Below are 21,325 nucleotides of genomic sequence, written 5' to 3'. Positions count from 1 at the left end.
CCCCTGCTCAACACGGAGCAATAGCACAGCTCCACTGTCTGCCAGCCAACACGACCTGCTGGCCCCGCCCCCCTGCTCAACATCTGGCCACCAATTTATTATTTATTAACAGTTTCTTATATAGCGCAGCATATTCCCTTGCGCTTTACAAAAGGAGACCGTGATACAACAAACAGGGTATTTACAGACAGTCAAAGGTAGGAGGTCCCTGCTCGCAAGCTTACATCTATAGGGAAATAGGCATTGATACATAAGGATAGATACTGTATTCTGTATTGCATCGATTCCACCAGAATGCAAGGTTCAGTGACTGGTTCTGGAATTTAATAAGCTTGCCTGAAGAGATAGTTTTCAGAGAACGTTTATAGGTTTGGAGACTGGGGGAGAGTCTTATTGGGCTTGGGAGGGCATTCCACAGAGTGGGTGCAGCCCGCAGAAAGTCTTGCAATCGGGAATGGGAGCAAGTAATGAGTGTGGATGAGAGACGCAGATCTTGGGAGGAGCGTAGAGGTCGGGTTGGAAGCTACTTTGAGAAGAAAAGATATGTATGTTGGTGTAGTTTGGTTTATGGCTTTGGAAGTAAAAGAATTTTGTATTGAATACGGTAGAATACAGGTAACCAATGAAGTGACTGACAGAGTAGCTTTGCAGAAGATGAACGTCTTGCTAAGACAGGGCTTGACACAACCCGGGGGCCAGGTCGCCATGGCGACCAGATTCTGCTTCCTGGCGACCAGATTTACCAGGAAGCAGAACCCCCGGGCAGAGTGGTGGCTTGATAGCAGCGGGTAGCGCAGTTCACAACTCTCCCGGCTGCCGGGAGATGGACAGGGAGAAGCAGGGAGCTGGCAGCAGCGGGTCCCCGGGGCTTGCTATCCTATCAGCACTTACAGCAGCCTTGGGTGCCTGTTTCAGACACTTAAAACAATGGCGCCGCAGTGGGTTATGTTCAACATAACAGCCAGCACGGCAGCAGCCCGGTGCAGAACGCTGCCGATGTATCAGAGGAGGTCAGCAGCGCACCTATTTCAAAGCTCAAGCACGGCTCCCGATTAACTCGTGTAATAGGCGATTACCTCCTGTATGGCTGTGGAGCTGTATTGCTGTGCCAGATGTCGTCTTGACAAAGGACTGACTTATGTCCGAAACGTCGACTAATTGACTGGTCTCACTGTGGTGATGTATTGAAATAAATCTTTATTGCTGGTACTTTTGGAGTGTGCACACTTGGTTGATTTATTTATACTAAACATCAGCACTCACCTTTCCTAGTTTTGGGGTGCCCTATGGCTTGTGACCACATCGTTTAAACAAACATTGTAGGGGCTCTGCACACACTAAATTACTGAATTGATGAATGCATTTAAGCCTGCAGCCCCCTTCACGGGACCCCACTTTTCTGCAGGTCCTAGCACTATCGCTCTAAAATGGCTACAATATGCATAGCTATGACATTAATGTTTGATTCCAGGCATGCTATCTGGTCTAATGCTCACAGCAGACTATGCTTTTAACCCCTTCCCGACATTTGACGTACATGTACGTCATGGTCGGGAAGGACTTCCCGACATTTGACGTACATGTACGTCATGACTTCTAACTGTCACTGCGTCTAGAGACGCAGTGACAGTTAGGTGATGTCTGCTGTCCCTGACAGCAGACATCCCCCCTCGCCGCCCAGGGGGGGCAGGGGTGCCCCCCCCGGTCGGCGATCGCTGTGATTGGCTGTTCAAATCTGAACAGCCATTCACAGCGTTTCCTGTGTTACCGGCGGCTAAGCCGCTCGGTAACACAGGGATCGGTGGTGATCGGTGCTGTCAAGTACAGCACCGATCACCTCCGATGTGCAGCCCCCCCTCCAACCCGCCGGGCACTCACCCAGCAGCAGCTCCCCCGGAGCGTCTGAAGCGCACGCAGCGCTGACCTCCTCCCCCCTCCCCCCCGCAGCAGCAGCAGCAGCATCAAGCTGCAGAAAAAGTAAAAAAAATAATAAATATATGCACTGAAAAACTATATATATATATATATATATATATATATATATATATATATATATATATATATATATATATATATATATATATATATATATATGTGTGTGTATATACCGCACCGATCGCCAGCCCCCCCCCCCCTCCCACCCGGCAGCCCCCCTCCCACCCACCCGGCTGCCGCAGCACCAGCACCCCTCCCACCCCCCCGCCAGCCGCAGCGCCAGCCCCCCTCCCAAAGCTGGTGACTAAAATGGGGTCACTTGTGGGGGGGTTCCACTGTATTGGTGCTTCAGGGGTCTTGCTAATGCGACATAGCACCCACCATTCATTCCACCACCAAAAATCACTCCTTCCCTTCTGAGTCCTGCCATGCACCCAACTGGTATTTTTTGGTCACACGTGAGGCATTGCCGTACTCGGGAGAAATTGGGGCACAGATTTTGGGGTGCTTTGTGTCCTTCATTCCTTGTGAAAATAAAAAATTTTGAGCCAGAACTGCATTTTTCTGTAAAAAATTACATTTTTTTACACAAAAATGCAGATCTGGCTCAAAATTTTTCATTTTCACAAGGAATGAAGGAGACAAAGCACCCCAAAATCTGTGCCCCAATTTCTCCCGAGTACGGCAATGCCTCATGTGTGACCAAAAAATACCAGTTGGGTGCATGGCAGGACTCAGAAGGGAAGGAGTGATTTTTGGATTTTGCAGCACAGATTCTGGTTGAATGACCCCCGAAACACCCATACAGTGGAACCCCCCCACAAGTGACCCCATTTTGCAAACTACACCCTTCAGGGAATTCATCAAGGGGTATAGTGTACATTTCAAACCCCCCGGGGTTTCACCAATTTTGATACAACTGAGCTGTGAAAATGAAAAATTTATTTTTTTCATTTTCACTGCCCAGTTGTACCACAATTGGTGAAACCCCTGGGGGTTTGAAATGTACACTATACCCCTAGATGAATTCCCTGAAGGGTGTAGTTTGCAAAATGGGGTCACTTGTGGGGGGGTACCTAACTTTTAGCATCTTATGGTGCCTAGAAACCTACATTGTGCCTAAAAAATAATCTCATAAAAAGGAGGCTCCAAAATCAAGTAGGTGCTCCTTCTATTATGAAGCCTGTGGTTTGGTCACCGTGCACACTAGGGCCACATATAGGATATTTATGAAAACCAAAGAATTGGGGGAATCAATTTTTAGTCACATTTCTCTAGTAAAATCTACTGTGTTCCTTAGAAAAATTTATTAAAATTGCAAATCTGCAAAAAAAATGAAATTTTGAAATTTCACCTACACTTTCTTTTAATTCCTGTGAAACACCTAAAGGGTTAACAAACTTCCAAAATGCTGTTTTGAATACTGTGAGGGGTGCAGTTTTTGAAATGGCATCATTTATGGGGGTGTCTCACATACAAGTCACTCAAAGTCACATCATAACTGACCTGGTCCCTAAAAAAATCAGAGTTTGAAATTTTCTTGAAAATTTGAGAATTTGCTATTCATATTTGAAGCCTCCTAGTGTCCAAAAAAATGAAAAGGAGGTTGAAATAATGATTGCAACATAAAGTAGACATATGGTCTTTGTTAGTTATTAACTATTTTGAGTGGTATGTTTATTTGTCTCACAAGCAGAAAATGTGACATTTTGCAAATTGCAAAATTTTCCATTTTTTCACGACATTTTGGTATTTTTCACAAAAAAACACAGACTGTATCGACCCAAATTTACCACTAACTTGAAGTACAATGTGTCACGAGAAAACAATCTCAAAATCACTGGGATAAGTTAAAGCAAAAAAAAGTTATCCCCACTTAAGTGAAACATGTCAGATTTGAAAAAAATGGCTCTGTCAGGAACGCAAAAACTGGCTCTGTCAGGAAGGGGTTAAAGGTGAGCAGTTACCAACACACCTGTCACTAATCATCTAGGGAAGTGGTTAACCTAAGCTATGCATTATGGGTTAATACAGGGTGCATGAGAGAATGTGACCACAATAAGACTAATTAAAAAAAAAAAATCTAATAAACAATATATACACTAAACATTGGCACTCACCTTTCCTAGTTTTGGGGTGCCCTATGGCTTGTGACCACATTGTTTAAACAGACATTGTAGGGGCTCTAAGCGACCATAGTCCCAGCGATTATGGCTGAAATCTGGGCTTAATGACGGTGTGGAATCTGGCTATTGTCCTAGTGTGTATAGACCAAAAGCACGCCCATGTTGATAATCGTTCTACCAAAGTGGATCATACCATTGTTTGACATGTTGGTACATTCTTTCTTTATATGACTGCAAGTGATTTCTGTTTGTCTTAGATGACAGGCAAAGGAAGAGATGTAGCTGCTCGGAACTCATTTTAGTTTGGTGCGTGTAAATTACCATCATTTACCTATAAATAGGGCCTATGTTTAAAAACTATATCTAAACCGTTTCTATATTTAAGGTGCCCACACACAGTGCGTTTTGCCAATGCGATGCATTGTGCGCTCCACATACTTTTTGGACTAGAGCGCATCACATCTAGCACAAAACGAAAGCTGATTTGAGTACATCTTACGCATTTTGAACTAGATGCAATGCAATCTAGTCCGAAATGCACGGGCCGCATAGCTCTGTGTGTGGGCACCTTTTTAGATGTATTATGCCCAGTGTTATTTATATAAGTTAAACCTAACCTGTAGGGGAATACTACCAATACTGAATAATTTGCATCTGTGTCTATAACCAACATGCTATCTGTAATGGGAAATGGGGTGTGTGTGTGTGTATAGTTTGGTTTTAGGTCCAAACAGCGTTGACGTTTCAAACCATATGGCCAGCATGAGCCTCCATGACCTCCAAGCAGCAAGGTGAAAACTTTTTTTTGACAAACGGCCATGTGGTCCGAAACGTTGACTCTGTATCGTTATTGGTGATGTATTATTAAATTGTACTTTTGAGGAGTGCCCTCTCTTTGGACCTAACACCGAACTATATACTTCTATATGGCACATTTTTTGCATAGTGGAGCACCCCACCATTGACCAGAATTGGATGCGTGTGCGGATTCATCGACTAGATAGGTATAGAGATATCCGATATATAATAAAAATAATGAATGCTATGCCGTGGTGCTATTTATGATTGGCAGTTCTTTCTGTAAAAAAAAACTCTCATTCTCCTTTTTTAAACATAGCCTCACAATAGCTTTTTCTGTGCAGTCCTTTCACCATAACTCATACTCGTGAACCTGCAGAACCGGATTGCCAAGGTCATGGGAGAATACGTAATTGCCAGAGCAGAAAGAAGAGTTTTACTATATAAATATGACCTGTTCTAAATAGTGTTATTGTTGTAAATGTACCTTTTAACACAGTACAATGTCCATCTTTGTATTCATCTAATCCACTTTCATTTAACCCACTGTCCTTTCTGTATTTACAGGTAATCATGGGCTGTATTAAGAGTAAGGAGGACAAAGGTCCATCAATAAAATACAGAACAGAACCCAAGCAAGAGCCTATCAGCCAATATGGCGGTGACCCCACACAGACTGCACAGTCCCCATCCATCAAAGGACCGCCCGCTAACTTTAATAGTCATTCCATGACTCCATTTGGAGGTTCTTCTGGAATGACTCCCTTTGGAGGAGCATCTTCCCTATTTTCACCAGTGCCAGCTCCATACCCCGGAGGTTTGACAGGTAAGCAATAACTGGGATCTGTACAGGGATGACTTTCCTACCGCTGTACCAGAGACTTTCATTTAGTATCCTCAGAATGTCTCAGGCTGACTCACATAAAACAGAACTTGATTGCTCCTTTTAATCTGAAAACATTTCAAATTGAATAATCTCCTAGTCTACTCCCAAAGTGGTCACATTTGTGTGCTTGCTCAGTGTACTAATCACCATCTAATTAGCTGTTACTTCATAGCATGTTTCAGTGGTAATCTAGGCAGTGCTTAATGCATTTTACTCGTTTTAAAAATGAAGTCATTTTTATTACTATTACAATTTTCAATGTTCCTGTGCAAGGGAAATGTGTCATTGTCATTTGAACTGTGAGTGATGTTGAATGGATTTTGGTAAGATTTATCTTAGAGGCCTTATTGGTTAGCTTTCTTTCTGGCCTGCATAAGGTATCACAGACACTGTAGATAACATGTCCCAGCTTTCAGCTTGTTGCAGGTTCGGTTGGCAACCACTGTTAATAAAATCTGTAATGTCTGTATCCCTGATGTAGTAATGGTGCCAGCAAGGACTAGGTTGTGTTTTTTGGGCATTGACATTGTCTTCTGTGATGCACTGTATATGCACATGTCACTTTGTTTTAAAGGCCCATACAAACCCCGGGGGACTTTGTGCTAAAAGCAGCTTAGTTTTGTCTATTGAGCGGCTTTCAGCTCCAAAGCCACCCAGTGTGTACGGGCGCTGATGCGAGTCCTACTGTGGAAAGCCGTCTGCCCCAGGGAAAATCGCTAAAACGCTCATTGTATATGCACTGGTGTTCCCTCTAAGCTTCATTTGCAGGGGGCCGCACCCTCTCCTTTTTGTGTGTGCCCTTACACTGCCCCCCGTCGCGCTGACATGATGATGAGAACTTTTGGGGTGTGCCATCATGTGTAATGGGCATAATGGTGTGTGGTATAATGTGGAAGAAGCATTAGAGTGTGTGCCATAATGACATTACGACAGAATATGTAATGGGCATAGCAGAGTATGACCATGTTTAATGGGCATAATACTAGTGCAATGTTCAAATTTTTCAAAAATCCTACAGTCAATACTATGCACTGAGCGTTTTTCATCATTGGTCACTTTTTAATTTGACTACTGAATATCCATACACACTGAGGGGGGTATGCAATCTGGGATCACGGCTGTCGATCCCTGCCGACAACCGTGATCCTGGCCTGTTTGCGGACTGATCGACTGCAGAAGAACAGACATTCAATGTCCCGCCTGCCGCTCGGCGCAAAGGGGGCGTGGCCCACAAAAATGGCCGTGGATTGGCGATCCACGGCCGGGATTGCGGCAATCCACGGCCATTATCAGCAGAATGGGCCCAACAGCTTCTAAAGTGGGGCCATTCTGCCGTGATCCCGCATCAATGCTGTCGCTAAAGCCCCCCCCCAACTGCATGCTCGATGCTGACCTTATCGTCAATGAGGCATGCTAGCTGGGGGACTGGGTGATGTCACTGTATGATATCTTTCATTGTGTATGTACTATATCCTTGATGGCTAACTATGACACTCCAGCTCTTGTTGAACTACACATCCCAGCATGCTATGCAGCATATTTAGCATTACCAAATAGCAAAACTGAAGCAGAGCATAACTATTTTGCTCCTGGGGCAAATAGCCTAGTGTGTATGGGGCTGTAGTGTATGCTTCTGTTGTTCCCAGAAAACCTGGAGATTTAGTTTTTGCTAACCTGGAGAATTTTCTTTCCTTCCCAGGGGGTGTGACCGTCTTTGTTGCCTTATATGATTATGAAGCTAGAACATCAGAAGATCTCTCTTTTAGAAAGGGAGAAAGATTCCAGATCATCAACAACACGTAAGATATTTCCATACCCGCACTCCAGCTGCGAGCTTGTTTAATTACTAGGAGCATGTCTCTTGCATTCAATTTTAAGATCTAGTCTGTCCCTCCTTTGAAAGGTTTGTGTCCTGAACCCTAAGGCTTTAGAGCAGTCCCTCTGGTGATACTGGTATACTACAAAAACTGTATGGTAAATATGATCAAGAAAGATTTTTATCTAATATAAATGTATAATCATTGGTTAGAAGAGGCAGTGACTTGGATATCCATTTATAAACAACATTAGCAGGCGTGAAAACAATCAGTTCTTTATACATACAGATATTAAAGGTTCTGATCGCCATACCTACCAAAGGGTCACTGAGATCTAAGCTTGAGCCGAATGTGGCTCATGTACATGGAAACCATTGGACAGCTGAAAGATCTCTCGTACAGGTTCAAAAGAGAGCTTAGCTGTTTCAGGACAGCTAAGAGGAGAGGACAAGACAGATTTTGGTTGGTTTGCCTTGTAAATGATAGCCGCTTTAAAAATATGAACGTTCTCTCACAAGCTCCAGCACTTCTGGCTGCTTGTGCCCTCATTACATTTATCACATGGTCTAATATAACATTGATTTCCTATAATAGCATATTAATACATTTACAATGTCACGCATTACACAGAGTCTGCATTTAGAAATAGGGATCATCATCTGAACAATCACTGATGCCAGTTCCTGTTACGTGGGCAGCTGAAATCAAGGTGCCGTCAGCCTAATAAGTCATTGTAGAGAACAGCACTTAGAAAATTACTTTGTGAGGCTGATATTTAAGGAAAATGAAGCTCCATTAAAACTCTGAGTAAGCAAAGATATTGCAGTTTGCCAATGAAAATGATTATTCGTAATTATTCCACTTGCTGCTTTACAATTTCTTCAAAGGAATAGTTCAACGCTGAAGTCTTCCGGAGGTGTGTGTGTGTATGTAATATACAGGTAGAGTCTCTCGTATTTGGAGATCTCTTATCCAAAATATTCCAAAAACAGTGTTCCCTTTCCTCCAAGCTTAGGGGATGCCCACGTGTCCTCTGCAAAGACCACCTGACCATTCTCTGTATTAGCCCTTGAGACTAATATTAAGTGCCTCTTTTCCAAAATAGTAGCCTGGCTAATCGTTTCTCGTAGTAAAAGGCCCCTAAGCACTTAATCAATTTGGTTGCCCTTCTCCGGACCCTCATCAGTTCCATCATGTCTTTTTTTTAAGGTGTGGTGCCCAGAACTGGACACTAAATTCCAGGTGGGGCCTTACTAATGCTTTATACAGGGCTAATATCACTGTCATCCCTAGCCTCTATAACTAGCCTCTAAATGTATAATGCTACAAAACAAATTCCTAATAGGGCCTAAGGACGAGGTGATTTCAGGCCATTTTCTAAGCGATCTCACTAGATCATTTAGAAAATGCGCCTACATCGCTCCGTGTGTAGGAGCGAACTCGGCAATTAATATGCAGCATGCTGGATACATCTAGTTCTTACTGGAGAACACTAGCCCTGACAGATCGCTCAGCACACCTCTCTGTGCAGTGCTGTGTGCTGAGGGATATATATTACTCGCTCAGACATGGCATGTGTAATTTATAACTAATGCATACCAAAACTTCTGAATTAAGCCTCTTGCTTACACGAACTGACCTACAACAAATCAGACTCTAGACCACGAGGGAAATCACAGTTCCCCTAAATGTATCCTAGCACAGCATACAACTAGCAGTGGCTAGTCATTATTGATCTGAGCAGAACGGGCTTTTTAAGTATACACCATGTACTATGTGAATGCTGTTTATGGTATACTAATGGAAATAACAGCAAATATTAAATACATTTTATAGCACTGATCACTGAGATTTGTTTGTAGTGTATTTTTGTCTGTGGGGTTAACCGTTCTGTTAATTCTTAAATCATATCGTGCTTCGGAATTAGTTTGTATTAGGGTGGGGTGAGGGTGCTCCTGCTTCTTCTTCTAGTATGGGCACACTGATGCATTTGGAGCAGTGCCAAAACAATTCTTCATTTTGACGAATGCGGTCGTTTAAATGTGACAAATGGGTGAAGCGGGGACAGTTTTTTAATGTGCATCCTTTGCTTTGTGAATGCGGTCATAGCTGACCTTTATGTCATCACTACACTAACTGAGAAATTTGCCCTCGTTCACAAGGCTTACTTCTGGTTTGCAGAGGTGTTTTCTGAGCGTAGGAAGATGCTTTGAGGCACTTGGTGCAAAACCATACAGCTTTTTCTTGTGCACCTGTCGTGTGTTGCGTACATGAGGTACAGTGAACCAAGTTAGAACCTTGATAAAGATAGTATGTGGATAGATGGCAGAATTCACATTGAATATGTAGGAATTCCAAATGTTATAGATCATCGCTGTGTTTGCGCTGTTTGTTATAAGTTGGTGTACCTGATGACTACATTTCTAATTAATCATTTTTCTGTTGCAGGGAAGGGGACTGGTGGGAAGCACGTTCTATAGCCACTGGCAAGACTGGTTACATACCCAGTAATTATGTAGCACCTGCGGACTCCATACAAGCAGAAGAGTAAGAGCTAAAGAAAAATTAAGATAAAATGTGTTTGTTGTTTCCCCCCCTGCAATATAGCATAAAATGGCAATTAATGATGGCTGCTGTACACTCTACACCTACACTAGACTACACCATTCATGTGCCCTGTGCTGAGACCTGGAAAAAAATTTCCTGTATGGTGGGGTCCTGATGACATAGTTTAGAACCTGTGCAATAAATAATACATGTCAGCTGCACTAAAGCAGTAACATTGCTTTAAAAAAAAAAAAATACTAATGGAATCATCCTTACATTTAAAAAAAGTATTTCTAGGATTTTTACCACCCTCTCACACACCAATCACAGCTGCAGCAGCATCCAATAGACATGGCCTGCTATAGACATTAAAGGCCCAACCACACTGGGTGACTTTGAAAGAAGCTCAGTTTACTCATTTGAGCTGCTTTCAGCTGGAAAGCCGACCAGTGTGTACCAGGCAGCGATGAGCACTGATGCGCACTCCTACATCATTGCTGCCCCCCTCCCCCAATCATTGGTCACCATACACGCTGGCAAAACCGCCCAGTATGTATGGACCTTAAGTTTGGTTTTCTTTCACTGGATCCATTATTTTACATCTGTTTCGCAGTTTTTTAGTCAGGGACTATAATCCTGTGAGACTGAAAATCTATCCATTGTGATATATCTTTAGACATTTCAGTGAGACGAGGCTAAGCAGGTGTTTGAAACACTGTAATTGGTGTTTACCTTCATTTGTGTCAATTGCTAAATAAATATCACACCCCAAACAAGTGGAGACACACACACATTAATACAGATTTGGGAATAGGGATGCTTGTTGCATGCAGATCATTATAGCATGCACTCAGGAGCAGGAAGTGTGACTTTTTTGATTGTTTGTTTATTTTTCAGGTGGTATTTTGGGAAGATGGGGCGGAAAGATGCTGAGCGATTACTTCTCAGCCCAGGCAACCAGAGAGGAACATTTTTAGTTCGGGAAAGTGAAACCACTAAAGGTAATCCTGTTGTCTTTCATTCCTTTATTTTAACAAAGTTTTAATTTAGTGCTTTAACCCATTGTGAGACTGTCTGCTGAATATTTGTGACCACAGACGGTCTTAGATGCTGCTTTGCCCACAGGGTGAGCTTCTACGTCGTCGTCGTCACCCCCACCCCGCCCAAAACAATGACTGCTACATGGTATTCACAACCTCTTACAGGATACATGCATGTGGGATGTTCTCTTGATGACCTTATTGGTGTTTTACAAGTTTAAAGTATTTTAACCAGATAAGCATAGCTGACACAGGTGGAGAGAACCCTTCTGTAACTGATAAAATGTTTGGGTGTTTTTTTTTTTTTTATTGACTGGTTCACTTCTACCCCTTTTACACCAATATCCTGGATCCGACCTGGTATTTGGAACACGGTTCCAAGCCAGGTCAAATCTGGGATTTACACTGCAGTGCCGACTCGCAGTGAAAACGTGGGTGGTGCTTGGAGATTATGTAATCTCCAAGTGCTGGGACCGCCGGGAACCCCGAATATTGTGCCCAACCTCCATGTTGACCGCAGTGCGCCGTGGTCCAGAAGTTGGGCTTCCCCATTGCTGTAAACGGGATCGGGGTCGGATGATACCCGTTTACACTGCCTTATACCCATGTCCTGCCCATGTTCTACCCTTGTCAGAACCTGGGTAGAAGTCCTGTGTAAAGGGACACGGGTTAACCCTCTTTACACCGCCAATAACCTGGGTCCATGAGGGAAAGTCCCATTTTTTGCGGCGGTGTGAAGGGGGTAAAACCATATTGCACAACTTATTCACAAATACATTATTCGACATTAGTATAAAAGAAAGAAAAGCGAACCAAGCTCAATACAACATGGAAAGAATTCAAAGTCATCATGATACTATACAAATATAGTATTTCTAATAAAGAAATAAAAAGACAAAAATACTGTATTGCAAGTCAATTACATGTCAAAACGGGTTACCGGAACTAATAACAGCTAAATTATACCATGTGGTAATTGTGCAGGGTTTTGTTTTGTTTTTATTCAAATTTGATTTGCATTACTGACTGAAATTGGGTGCTGGCAAGTTACCAGATGAACAGTGGAATAACATTCTTAATTCCTAATATCAGAAATTGATAGATCCAGAGCAAGCCCTTTCCTCCTGTGTATGTTAGGCACAAGAAGAGGGGTTGGAGCACATAGTACCTGGTGTACACTTAAACATAGGAATCATACACACCTGGCTCTGTGTCGTGGTCTGCTTCATGCAGGCAATGTGGAAATTAGGGTTCATTCGAAATCTTTGGGGGATCACACAGGATGCACGCACAGGTTTGTTATAGTCCTGTGGTACAAAGTACACACGTAACTTAACCATGAACTTGCTTTTAAAGATTTACTGTAGAGAAAACAAATTGGTAGATTTTCCAAATATGTTAAGCCATGTCCTTCTCCTCCCAGGCGCTTATTCCCTCTCCATTCATGACTGGGATGAAGTGAGAGGTGACAATGTGAAACACTACAAGATCAGAAAACTTGACAATGGAGGATATTACATCACTACGCGGGCACAATTTGACTCCCTACAGAAACTTGTTAAACACTACTCTGGTAAGACTTCATGAACAAGAATGCTCCGTTATTTCAGCTCCTGCTTTGTGCAGTTATGCAAATTGTTTTATTTACTTCATCTAAAGGAAATACTAGTCAATAAATATATAAACATTCTTATATCAAGACTTGTATGGCTACTATAAATAAAATGGACTATGTCAATGTAAAATATTAAGTTTTAGGTGGCGTTTGATAACTGCTGTTGGTGTGATGGGACTCGTGCTCCAAGGGCTTGAGGGGTAGATGTTTGAAGCAGTGATAAGGGAGTAGATGTTTGAAGCAGTGATAAGGGAGAAGTAAACCAGAGGAGAAATGACCCATGGTAACCAATCAGGTGCTGTGTATAATGTTATTATGCAAATTATAGATGTTACTTCAGTGCTGATTGGTTGCCATGGGCCATTTCTCCTCTGGCTCACTTCTCCTTCCTTATCACTGCTTCATACATCTACCCTTCAGTGACTGCAGCCCTGTCTACTCTCTGTTTTTAGGGAAAATCAGATTTGCCCTATTCAATCTCGGTACCAATTTTTTGCCTGGGTGTAAACCATATGGATCAGTAAATTTGCGGGTGTTTTCATCCAATTTTGGGTCCCATTTCGCCCATGCCAATTTGACAAAAAAAAGTGAATTATTGATGTTTTTTAATACCCCCCCCCCCCCCCCCCCTGTCTTCCATTAATATATATACCAGATCAGGTTCTAAAATAATAGGCAGCAGGCAAAAGGATGTTAATATCTAATCTATAATTTGATTTGTGCGGATGTGTCGTCATACTCCAAGCATCAAAATGTCATTCAGCTTCAACCTCACAGGAATTTAGTTTTTAAAATGTATAAAGTCGCAAAAGCACATTGGACTTGGCGTGAAAATAAAAAAGCCACTACATCATTGCTCTATGTCCTTGATGGCTAACCTTGACACTCCAGATGTTGTTGAACTACACATCCCAGCATGCTCTGCTACAGTTTTGCTATTTGATCATGCTAAAACAGGGCATGCTGGAATGTGTAGTTCAACAACAGCTGGAGTGTCAAGGTTAGCCATCACTCCTCTATGTATATTTATTCAGACTCATTCACATACAGTTGTACAAGCGTTTTGTGAAGCAATTTAGTTAGTACGGCCTCATTAAGTGGTTGTGCATGGGACTTGGCACACCGAGAAGAGCTGTTTGGTGCAACTGCAGCAGCAGCGTATGAGGGCACAAAGTAGATCTCTCATGTGCTCAGATTGGAAAGCTGTATGATAGTCTAGTCTATGTAAACATGAAAAATCTTTGTTTTTATATCTTAGAACATGCTGACGGCCTGTGCTACAGACTAACAACTGTTTGTCCCACCGTGAAACCTCAAACCCAGGGATTAGCAAAGGATGCATGGGAAATTCCAAGGGAATCTTTGAGACTTGAAGTGAAGTTAGGTCAAGGCTGTTTTGGGGAAGTATGGATGGGTAAGTATTTTTAGCATTGCAATCCAACATTTTTGTTCCCATTCTTTACCTAAATAGCTTTTTATATTTATATCAATTGAGTGTGGGACAGTAACAGGAATTGGAGCCTTTTCTTCACTTTTTCCATCAAGACAGAAAATGTTTGACAATCGCTAGTTAGCAAAGGAGAAAGAATTGATCGAGAATCCAAAATATCTCCATCTTTTTTGGCGAAGAAGCAGTCAAATATGTGTTACTGTTGTACTAGGCGGTCTTGTAACATGTGCGATCTACATTGATGAGGAAAGGAACCTATTCACCAAAAACACATGCTCTGAATAATAGAGTCTTGGCCTGCAGAATACAAGCTGACCAAATAATAGGTTTCTAACATTATTTAATTGTGACTTTAAAGAACATGGCAACTTTAAAACAAGGGACAGCATGCTTCTCTCTCCGTCTCACAACACTATCTGCACACTGCCTTACAGGGCATCAGTTACTTGGGCGTACCAGCTCCTTATTTGCCACGTATGGAAGTAGGTTAGCTAGGTAGGACTTAAGGGGTTGTGGACAATATGCTTTCATTGCCTGCTGTTGTTCCTGTACAGTTGATTTGTATATAACTTCCTCTTCTGCATTCTGTGTTTATAGGAACTTGGAATGGAACGACAAAAGTAGCAATCAAAACACTAAAGCCTGGAACAATGATGCCTGAAGCTTTCTTGCAAGAAGCACAGATAATGAAAAAGCTCAGGCACGATAAGTTAGTCCCCCTTTACGCTGTGGTCTCTGAAGAACCAATCTACATCGTTACAGAGTTCATGTCCAAAGGTTGGCCTCTATTAAGATTTTGTTAACGTCATGTCTTTATCTGGTCTCACTTGCTAGGGTTTTGGCTATGGCCTGTATGTGCTGCATGTAGTGTATTTGGCAGAGTTTTATTAGAACACTTTTCGTTTGGGTAGTAAATGGTTGCTGCAGCATATGCATAATTCTGGGTTCATCCAAATCCGAAACGCTCATTTTACCATGGTCATAGCCTAAAACATTGGGTAATAATAAAAGGGAAATCTTAACTTGGATTCTGTTGGCTTTGTTGTAAAGATTTGTTCAATCTCAAACCATAGTAAACCCAGAGGATTCTAATGAATTCTTGTATCCGTGTTTCCATAGCAACACTATATTATAATTAATTATCTTACTATGTACGTAGCACCAGCAGTTCAGTACAATACCAGATCATCTGAACCTGCATCCTTGTCCAAGGACAATTTACTAAACTCACCAGGTGCAATTTTAGTCTAAGTTAATTGACCTACACTATTATATGCACTATTATATATGCATGACCATACATATATAAAGGAAAAATAAAATTACAAAAAAACGTTCCGGACAGATGTATAAAGTGGAGAGTGATAAACAGCCAACCAGCTCTACTCCACATTAAACCAAACAACATCCCTTTACTAGTTCTTGAAAACATTGTATTTGATGACACTTGCTATGCCAGGCTTGCTATTAATAAAAATCTGACAAGAGATCACTCCATCTCTTACATCCCTCTCTGGGATTTCCCCCATCTTTGTCTAATTCTCTCTTTTACGGCTGGAGAGATAAAGGCCTTTCACTCATATCCAAAGTTTTTGACCCAGGAGGAACTATTTGCACCAGTGTTGTCAAACTCATGGCCCTTCAGCTGTTGTGGAACTGCACGTCCCAGCATGCCCTGCCACAGATTTTATATAATGGATTGCTAAAACTGTGGCAGGGCATGCTGGGACATGTAGTTCCACATCAGCTGGAGGGCCATGCATTTGACAACACTGATTTACACGTTTGCGAATCTTGAAGATCAGTATGACCTATCCAGATCAGTTTTTCATGTACCTCCAAGCCCGCCACTACATTACCTCTTTAGATCAGACAATTTGTTCACCAAATTCACATGATTTTATTAATTCACTCCTGAAATCCTCTACCCTCCTATAATATCGCACAAAACCTCTATACACCCAACTAATTACACAAACACTGGTGAACTATCCTGCTCCCCTGCAATGTTCCCTCTAATTTTACAAAGGCTGTGTGCGGCAAAAGGTATTGGCTGTGCGACTTTGGAAGGAAATTACAATTTTTATGCGTCACTTATATCTATAACTGGAAAACGATGTTCAGCATTTATGTTAAACTTACTTCAAAATTATATTAAAATTCAAAACATTCAAGACACAGCACACAATGGGGCAGATGTATTAAGCCTGGCGAAGAGATAAACTGGAGAAAAAGTGGAAGGAGATAATGCACCAGCCAATCAGCAGTGTTTGAAATATGACAGTTGGAAGTTGATTGGCTGGTGCTTTATTTCCTTCCACTTTTTCTCCACTTTATCTCTTCACCAGGCTTAATACATCTGCCCCAATGTATTTAATGGGTGAAACACACATTAATTGAGGCCACAACTGCAAAAAGGGGACCACTGCTCCCCTGGTCTTCTGAGATACCTAACTTACTCTCACTTGCTTCACCACATAGACATTTTGACTTGGCTTACAGGTATACACAATCCTCATATTATTTATAAGAGGTCCGCTTTCGTTTCCTTCATAAGGCCTACATTTCCCCTGCTCAGCAAAAATATTGGGTTGCCGAGGAAACTGGAATCCTCAGGAATGATGCCAGAAATGCCATCATTCCTGTGCTTCCTTTATGTACTGCATATGGGAATGCAGCATTATAAAACCTTTTTTTTTTTTGCCTTTATTAACACTCCTGAGATATTTGATTCCCCTGACCTCCTATCTTGTATATTTCTTCATTTCGACAATTTACACCTCGACCCTCACTGTCATTTTCCCTTTCTCTTTACTAGCAACAATTTTCACCGTAGCTAAAAAGATCATTTTTAATTCACTGGACTTCTCATACCTCCCCGACACTGAATCGGGTCTGACAAAAACTACTGCAATTGTTATACTTTGCTAGAAAATCTTTGATGCAATCAGATATTAAATCAAGGGCAAACGTTTTTTTTTGCCAAATGGGGCCTCTACTTAACACTACATGGTATCTATTGCATCCTGTTACCACCACGGCTTCCGATGTGCTCATTTAACATAAGTATTTTCTGCCTGCTCACAAACAATGATCTACCCTCTTAAGACTTTACCATTATTTGTTGAGTAACACTGTTACTCTAACATTAGTAACATTATTAGTAACATTGTTCTCCCTTTTTCTATATACTAGCTCCTACATTCTCTCTTCTCCACCTTCTCCCTCCCTTCTATTCATTTATTCTCCCTCTCCTTTCATTACCTCTTTACTCCACTTCTCTCTCTCTCTTTCTCTCATTTAACATTCCTTGATTTATCTTTCTGGTATCCAGCTCCTTTTACCAATTTTCACTGTTCCATTTCGGAATCTCAAGAAATGCCGGAATAGTTTCACATATTGACATGTGTTTTTTTAAATTGTATTAGCTTCCCCTCTAATTTATTGTAAAACCAATTAAAGTTATTTACCAAAAAAAAATAAAAAAATCAACCAGCCAATCAGCTCCTACCTGACATTTTTCAAACCCATTGTTTGTACCATTAAAGATAGGAACTGATTGGCTGGTTGTTTATCACTCCATTTTATCACTTTTTGAAGTTTGATACATCTGGCCCTTAGCCATAATAGGAAAAACAAATTGTACATTCCAGCAGCTTCAGAGATTTTATCTACGCGACATGATAAAACTAGGTAAAAGGCAAAGTACAGAGAGGTGGTTTCTAATGCGATCCGAAACCAAAAGTTATCATTCTAATATATCTAAATAATTATACTGAATATGTTGGAACCGATGCTGTTGCTGGTGATCTCAGTTTATCTTCTGTTTTAACACAGGTAGTCTATTGGACTTCCTGAAAGAAGGAGATGGAAAGTATTTGAAGTTGCCACAACTTGTTGACATGGCTGCACAGGTAACCAATCACGTCGGGGAAGCTGAATCAGCTGTCTGTTCGCCATATGAGTAGTAGGTTAATGTGTCTCTCTGTCTGTTGCCCAGATTGCAGATGGAATGGCCTATATTGAAAGGATGAACTATATTCATCGAGATCTCCGAGCTGCTAACATCCTGGTAGGGGACAATCTTGTTTGCAAAATTGCTGACTTTGGCCTGGCCAGGTTAATAGAAGATAATGAGTACACAGCAAGACAAGGTACGGTGCCCATATGGATATTGAAAAAAAAAACACAAAATAGATATGTAGACTATACTTTTAATTACAATGGTTTGTGCCTTTCAAAAGTAAACAAAATGCTGGGTATAGTAAGGTCTCTGATTTTTAGTTTATGTAATCGTGTACTGTAAATGTGAATCCTATTTTGGTCTGCAATGTTTTCCCAGGCTGTACACGTTTATATGTAAATTGAGTTGTGTTCGTGAATTTTTAAATCTTAAATACGTACAGTTTATTTATGCACGAGGGGCTTCAACCTCCCTCTGTTTCCTGGACTCAGCATCCTGCGGCCAGCCATGTTTATTGCATGAAATGCTGAACAATTACAATATCAATGACTGTAACTAAATATCATTGAAAATGAGCGCTATCATACGTTCTTTATGCCACCCTTATTAACTATCCATTTTGTTCTCCTGATTGTGGGAGGCAACGTGATAACTAGGGTGACTTGTTGTATGTATACAATTAGGCACAGAATCGCGTGCCACTGGAAATTCTTTTAACTATAAAAATATTCTTTCTTTGGTAATGTAGGAGCAAAATTTCCCATCAAATGGACCGCTCCTGAGGCTGCCTTATATGGCCGGTTTACCATTAAGTCTGATGTCTGGTCATTTGGAATTCTCCTGACGGAGCTTGTTACCAAAGGAAGAGTGCCATATCCAGGTACTGTATGCAAGAGCTCACTGTTCTATACCAGCTCCTCGTTTTATTTTGCTGATGGGGTTCTCTTTCCTGCTACATGTTTACATTCACCATTTAGTATTTGGGAAATGTTGGGTGAAATATTTCTGAGAACCTCTGATCAGATTGTGTTGGATACTCATTGGTAGGTTGTGATCATTTGCTTTTTAGAAGTCTGTTAAGAATACTGTAGAAAGCCTTTAATGTTACAGTAAATAAACAATATCTTATTAATAACATAGAGGCAAATTTAAGCTTGGAGAAGTGATAAAGTTTGAGGTGATAATGCAGCAGCCAATCGGCTCCTGTCTGGATTTGAAAAATGACACTTAGGAGCTGACTGGCTGCTGCGTGGCTGCTGCGTTATCACTGGACACTTTATCACTTCTCCAGGCTTAATACATAGTCCTCATAATGCGCTAAACCTCATGAATTCTACCAATGGCATGCTAGCAATGACTTACTGACTGATTGTGAAATCCTTTCGGTAGGGATGGTGAACAGGGAGGTTCTGGAACAGGTGGAACGCGGGTATAGAATGCCCTGTCCGCAAGGATGCCCAGAGTCCCTGCATGAGCTAATGAAGCTGTGCTGGAAGAAGGACCCGGATGAAAGACCTACCTTTGAGTATATTCAGTCATTTTTAGAAGACTACTTTACTGCAACAGAACCACAGTACCAACCCGGAGACAATCTATAAGATTAAAGACTTTAAATCAAATGCACAAATCTGCCAAAAGTATACCTTTCTAGGGAAAAGGAGAGTCCACGATCCCTCTGCATGCTGATGGCAAACTGGAAATCCACACTACAGTTGCACAAAACCACTTTGAAAGTATTGTAACTGGACACATGATGTGATTCAGAACAGGTCCCAAAGAAAGGGTGATGTCTGTGTGGTATGGTTAGGAAGGCCATTACAAGAACAATCATGTTATTTTTGCAAGTAAACATTTCAGGATCACAAAACGGGCTTCTCACCGGACCAAACATTTCATTCCTCTTCAGTAAAGCTTTTTGTCTTCTTGTTTATAAGTATATCCCAGCTAACCAATCTCCGTGACCTAATATTACAATAGATTCTTTCCTACACGTCTCAGGCCCATGAGTGAGAGAGGATAAGCTGTTGGGAGTGGGAGATGTTCTCGTCATTAGAGCTACAGGTTATCCTGGGGTTTAGGAGCAAAAGAAGGACAGTAGTGGGAAAGCGTACTTTTGTCCTTAATGTTCCTTTATGGTATTTGCCATGCAATCACCGCCATCCTTAAGGGACTTCAGCACCTTATTCTAGCTCCTTGCAGTCTAGGTCTTGCCTCCCAGATCCTTTCAATCTGCACTGAACAAGCGACAACTGCTGGCAAAGCATAATAGTGGCATATTGGGGAGAGGTTCCACAGCCTTCCCCAAATGTGATTTTTCTCTTCAATGTGCTTCTTCAATCCATTATTCACTTGGGCAATCAAAAGCCGGTATAGATTATTTGAAGTGGAGATAATCATTTGTATGCAATCTTGTCTTGCATTTTTATACTGTTATGTTTGGGAACTTTATCTGTTAAAAAAAAATATATATTTAAAGTCAAAATCCAGTTTCTCTATTCCGGTATTGGAATATTAAAGTCCTGACTCAATCTGGGGATTGTCTAGAGTTCAGGGACATCAGTAATAGCACTTTGGCTTTTCTTTGATTAGAACTTGCGGTACTCTTTACCTAGAACGGCGCCCGTCGCGGGCATCGCGGGTACATTTATGCCTGCCCGCGACGCGACCGACGCGATGCCCGCGATTTTCCCATTGAAAACCATGTTAAACCTGAAAAATCGCGTCGGTCGCGTCGCGGCCATAAACGTACCCGCGATGCCCGCGACGCGATGCTCCCGATTTCCCATAGGAAGCAATGTTAAAAGCCGCGATGGACCCGATTTTAGTGTTAAATGCCTCAATCCACCCGATTTGGCCATAGGAATCAATGTTAAATGGGCTACAGAGCCCATTAACCCTTAAATGTCCCCCCAAATTTTTAACGCCACCCCACGATCAACGCCAACCCGAAGCGTGGCGAGCGCAGCGAGCCCGCGAGGGGCGGCGGTACGCGTCCTCCGACCTTTTCATGCCCTACTATCCACGTCGGCGTGGTGTGAGAATAGAATAGTGTGGCGAGCGCAGCGAGCCACCGAGCCCGAAGCGTGGCGAGCGCAGCGAGCCCCGCGAGGGGACGCGGATACCTTCACAGGTAAGCGCGTCCCCTCG

The 21,325-nt window shown here is 41.9% G+C and overlaps 1 protein-coding gene across 1 annotated transcript in view; it reads left to right on the top strand.

Annotated features, from left to right (window-relative positions):
- The window catches only part of YES1 (YES proto-oncogene 1, Src family tyrosine kinase), a 60,826-nt gene extending 39,931 nt beyond the window's left edge, over window positions 1-20,895 (top strand). Inside the window, exons 2-12 of the mRNA XM_083187554.1 lie at window positions 5,427-5,685; window positions 7,445-7,544; window positions 10,011-10,109; window positions 11,007-11,110; window positions 12,573-12,722; window positions 14,023-14,178; window positions 14,812-14,991; window positions 18,052-18,128; window positions 18,215-18,368; window positions 18,927-19,058; window positions 19,568-20,895. Of these exons, the coding sequence (XP_083043680.1) occupies window positions 5,433-5,685; window positions 7,445-7,544; window positions 10,011-10,109; window positions 11,007-11,110; window positions 12,573-12,722; window positions 14,023-14,178; window positions 14,812-14,991; window positions 18,052-18,128; window positions 18,215-18,368; window positions 18,927-19,058; window positions 19,568-19,776 (1,614 nt within the window). The 5' untranslated portion in view covers window positions 5,427-5,432 and the 3' untranslated portion in view covers window positions 19,777-20,895. The remainder of the gene's footprint in view (window positions 1-5,426; window positions 5,686-7,444; window positions 7,545-10,010; window positions 10,110-11,006; window positions 11,111-12,572; window positions 12,723-14,022; window positions 14,179-14,811; window positions 14,992-18,051; window positions 18,129-18,214; window positions 18,369-18,926; window positions 19,059-19,567) is intronic.
- The last annotated feature ends 430 nt before the right edge of the window (window positions 20,896-21,325 follow it).

The sequence above is a fragment of the Crinia signifera genome, chromosome 5 (genome assembly GCF_055691185.1).
Source record: "Crinia signifera chromosome 5, ASM5569118v1, whole genome shotgun sequence".
NCBI classification, from domain to species: domain Eukaryota; kingdom Metazoa; phylum Chordata; class Amphibia; order Anura; family Myobatrachidae; genus Crinia; species Crinia signifera.
This window is presented reverse-complemented; position numbering and strand designations above follow the sequence as displayed.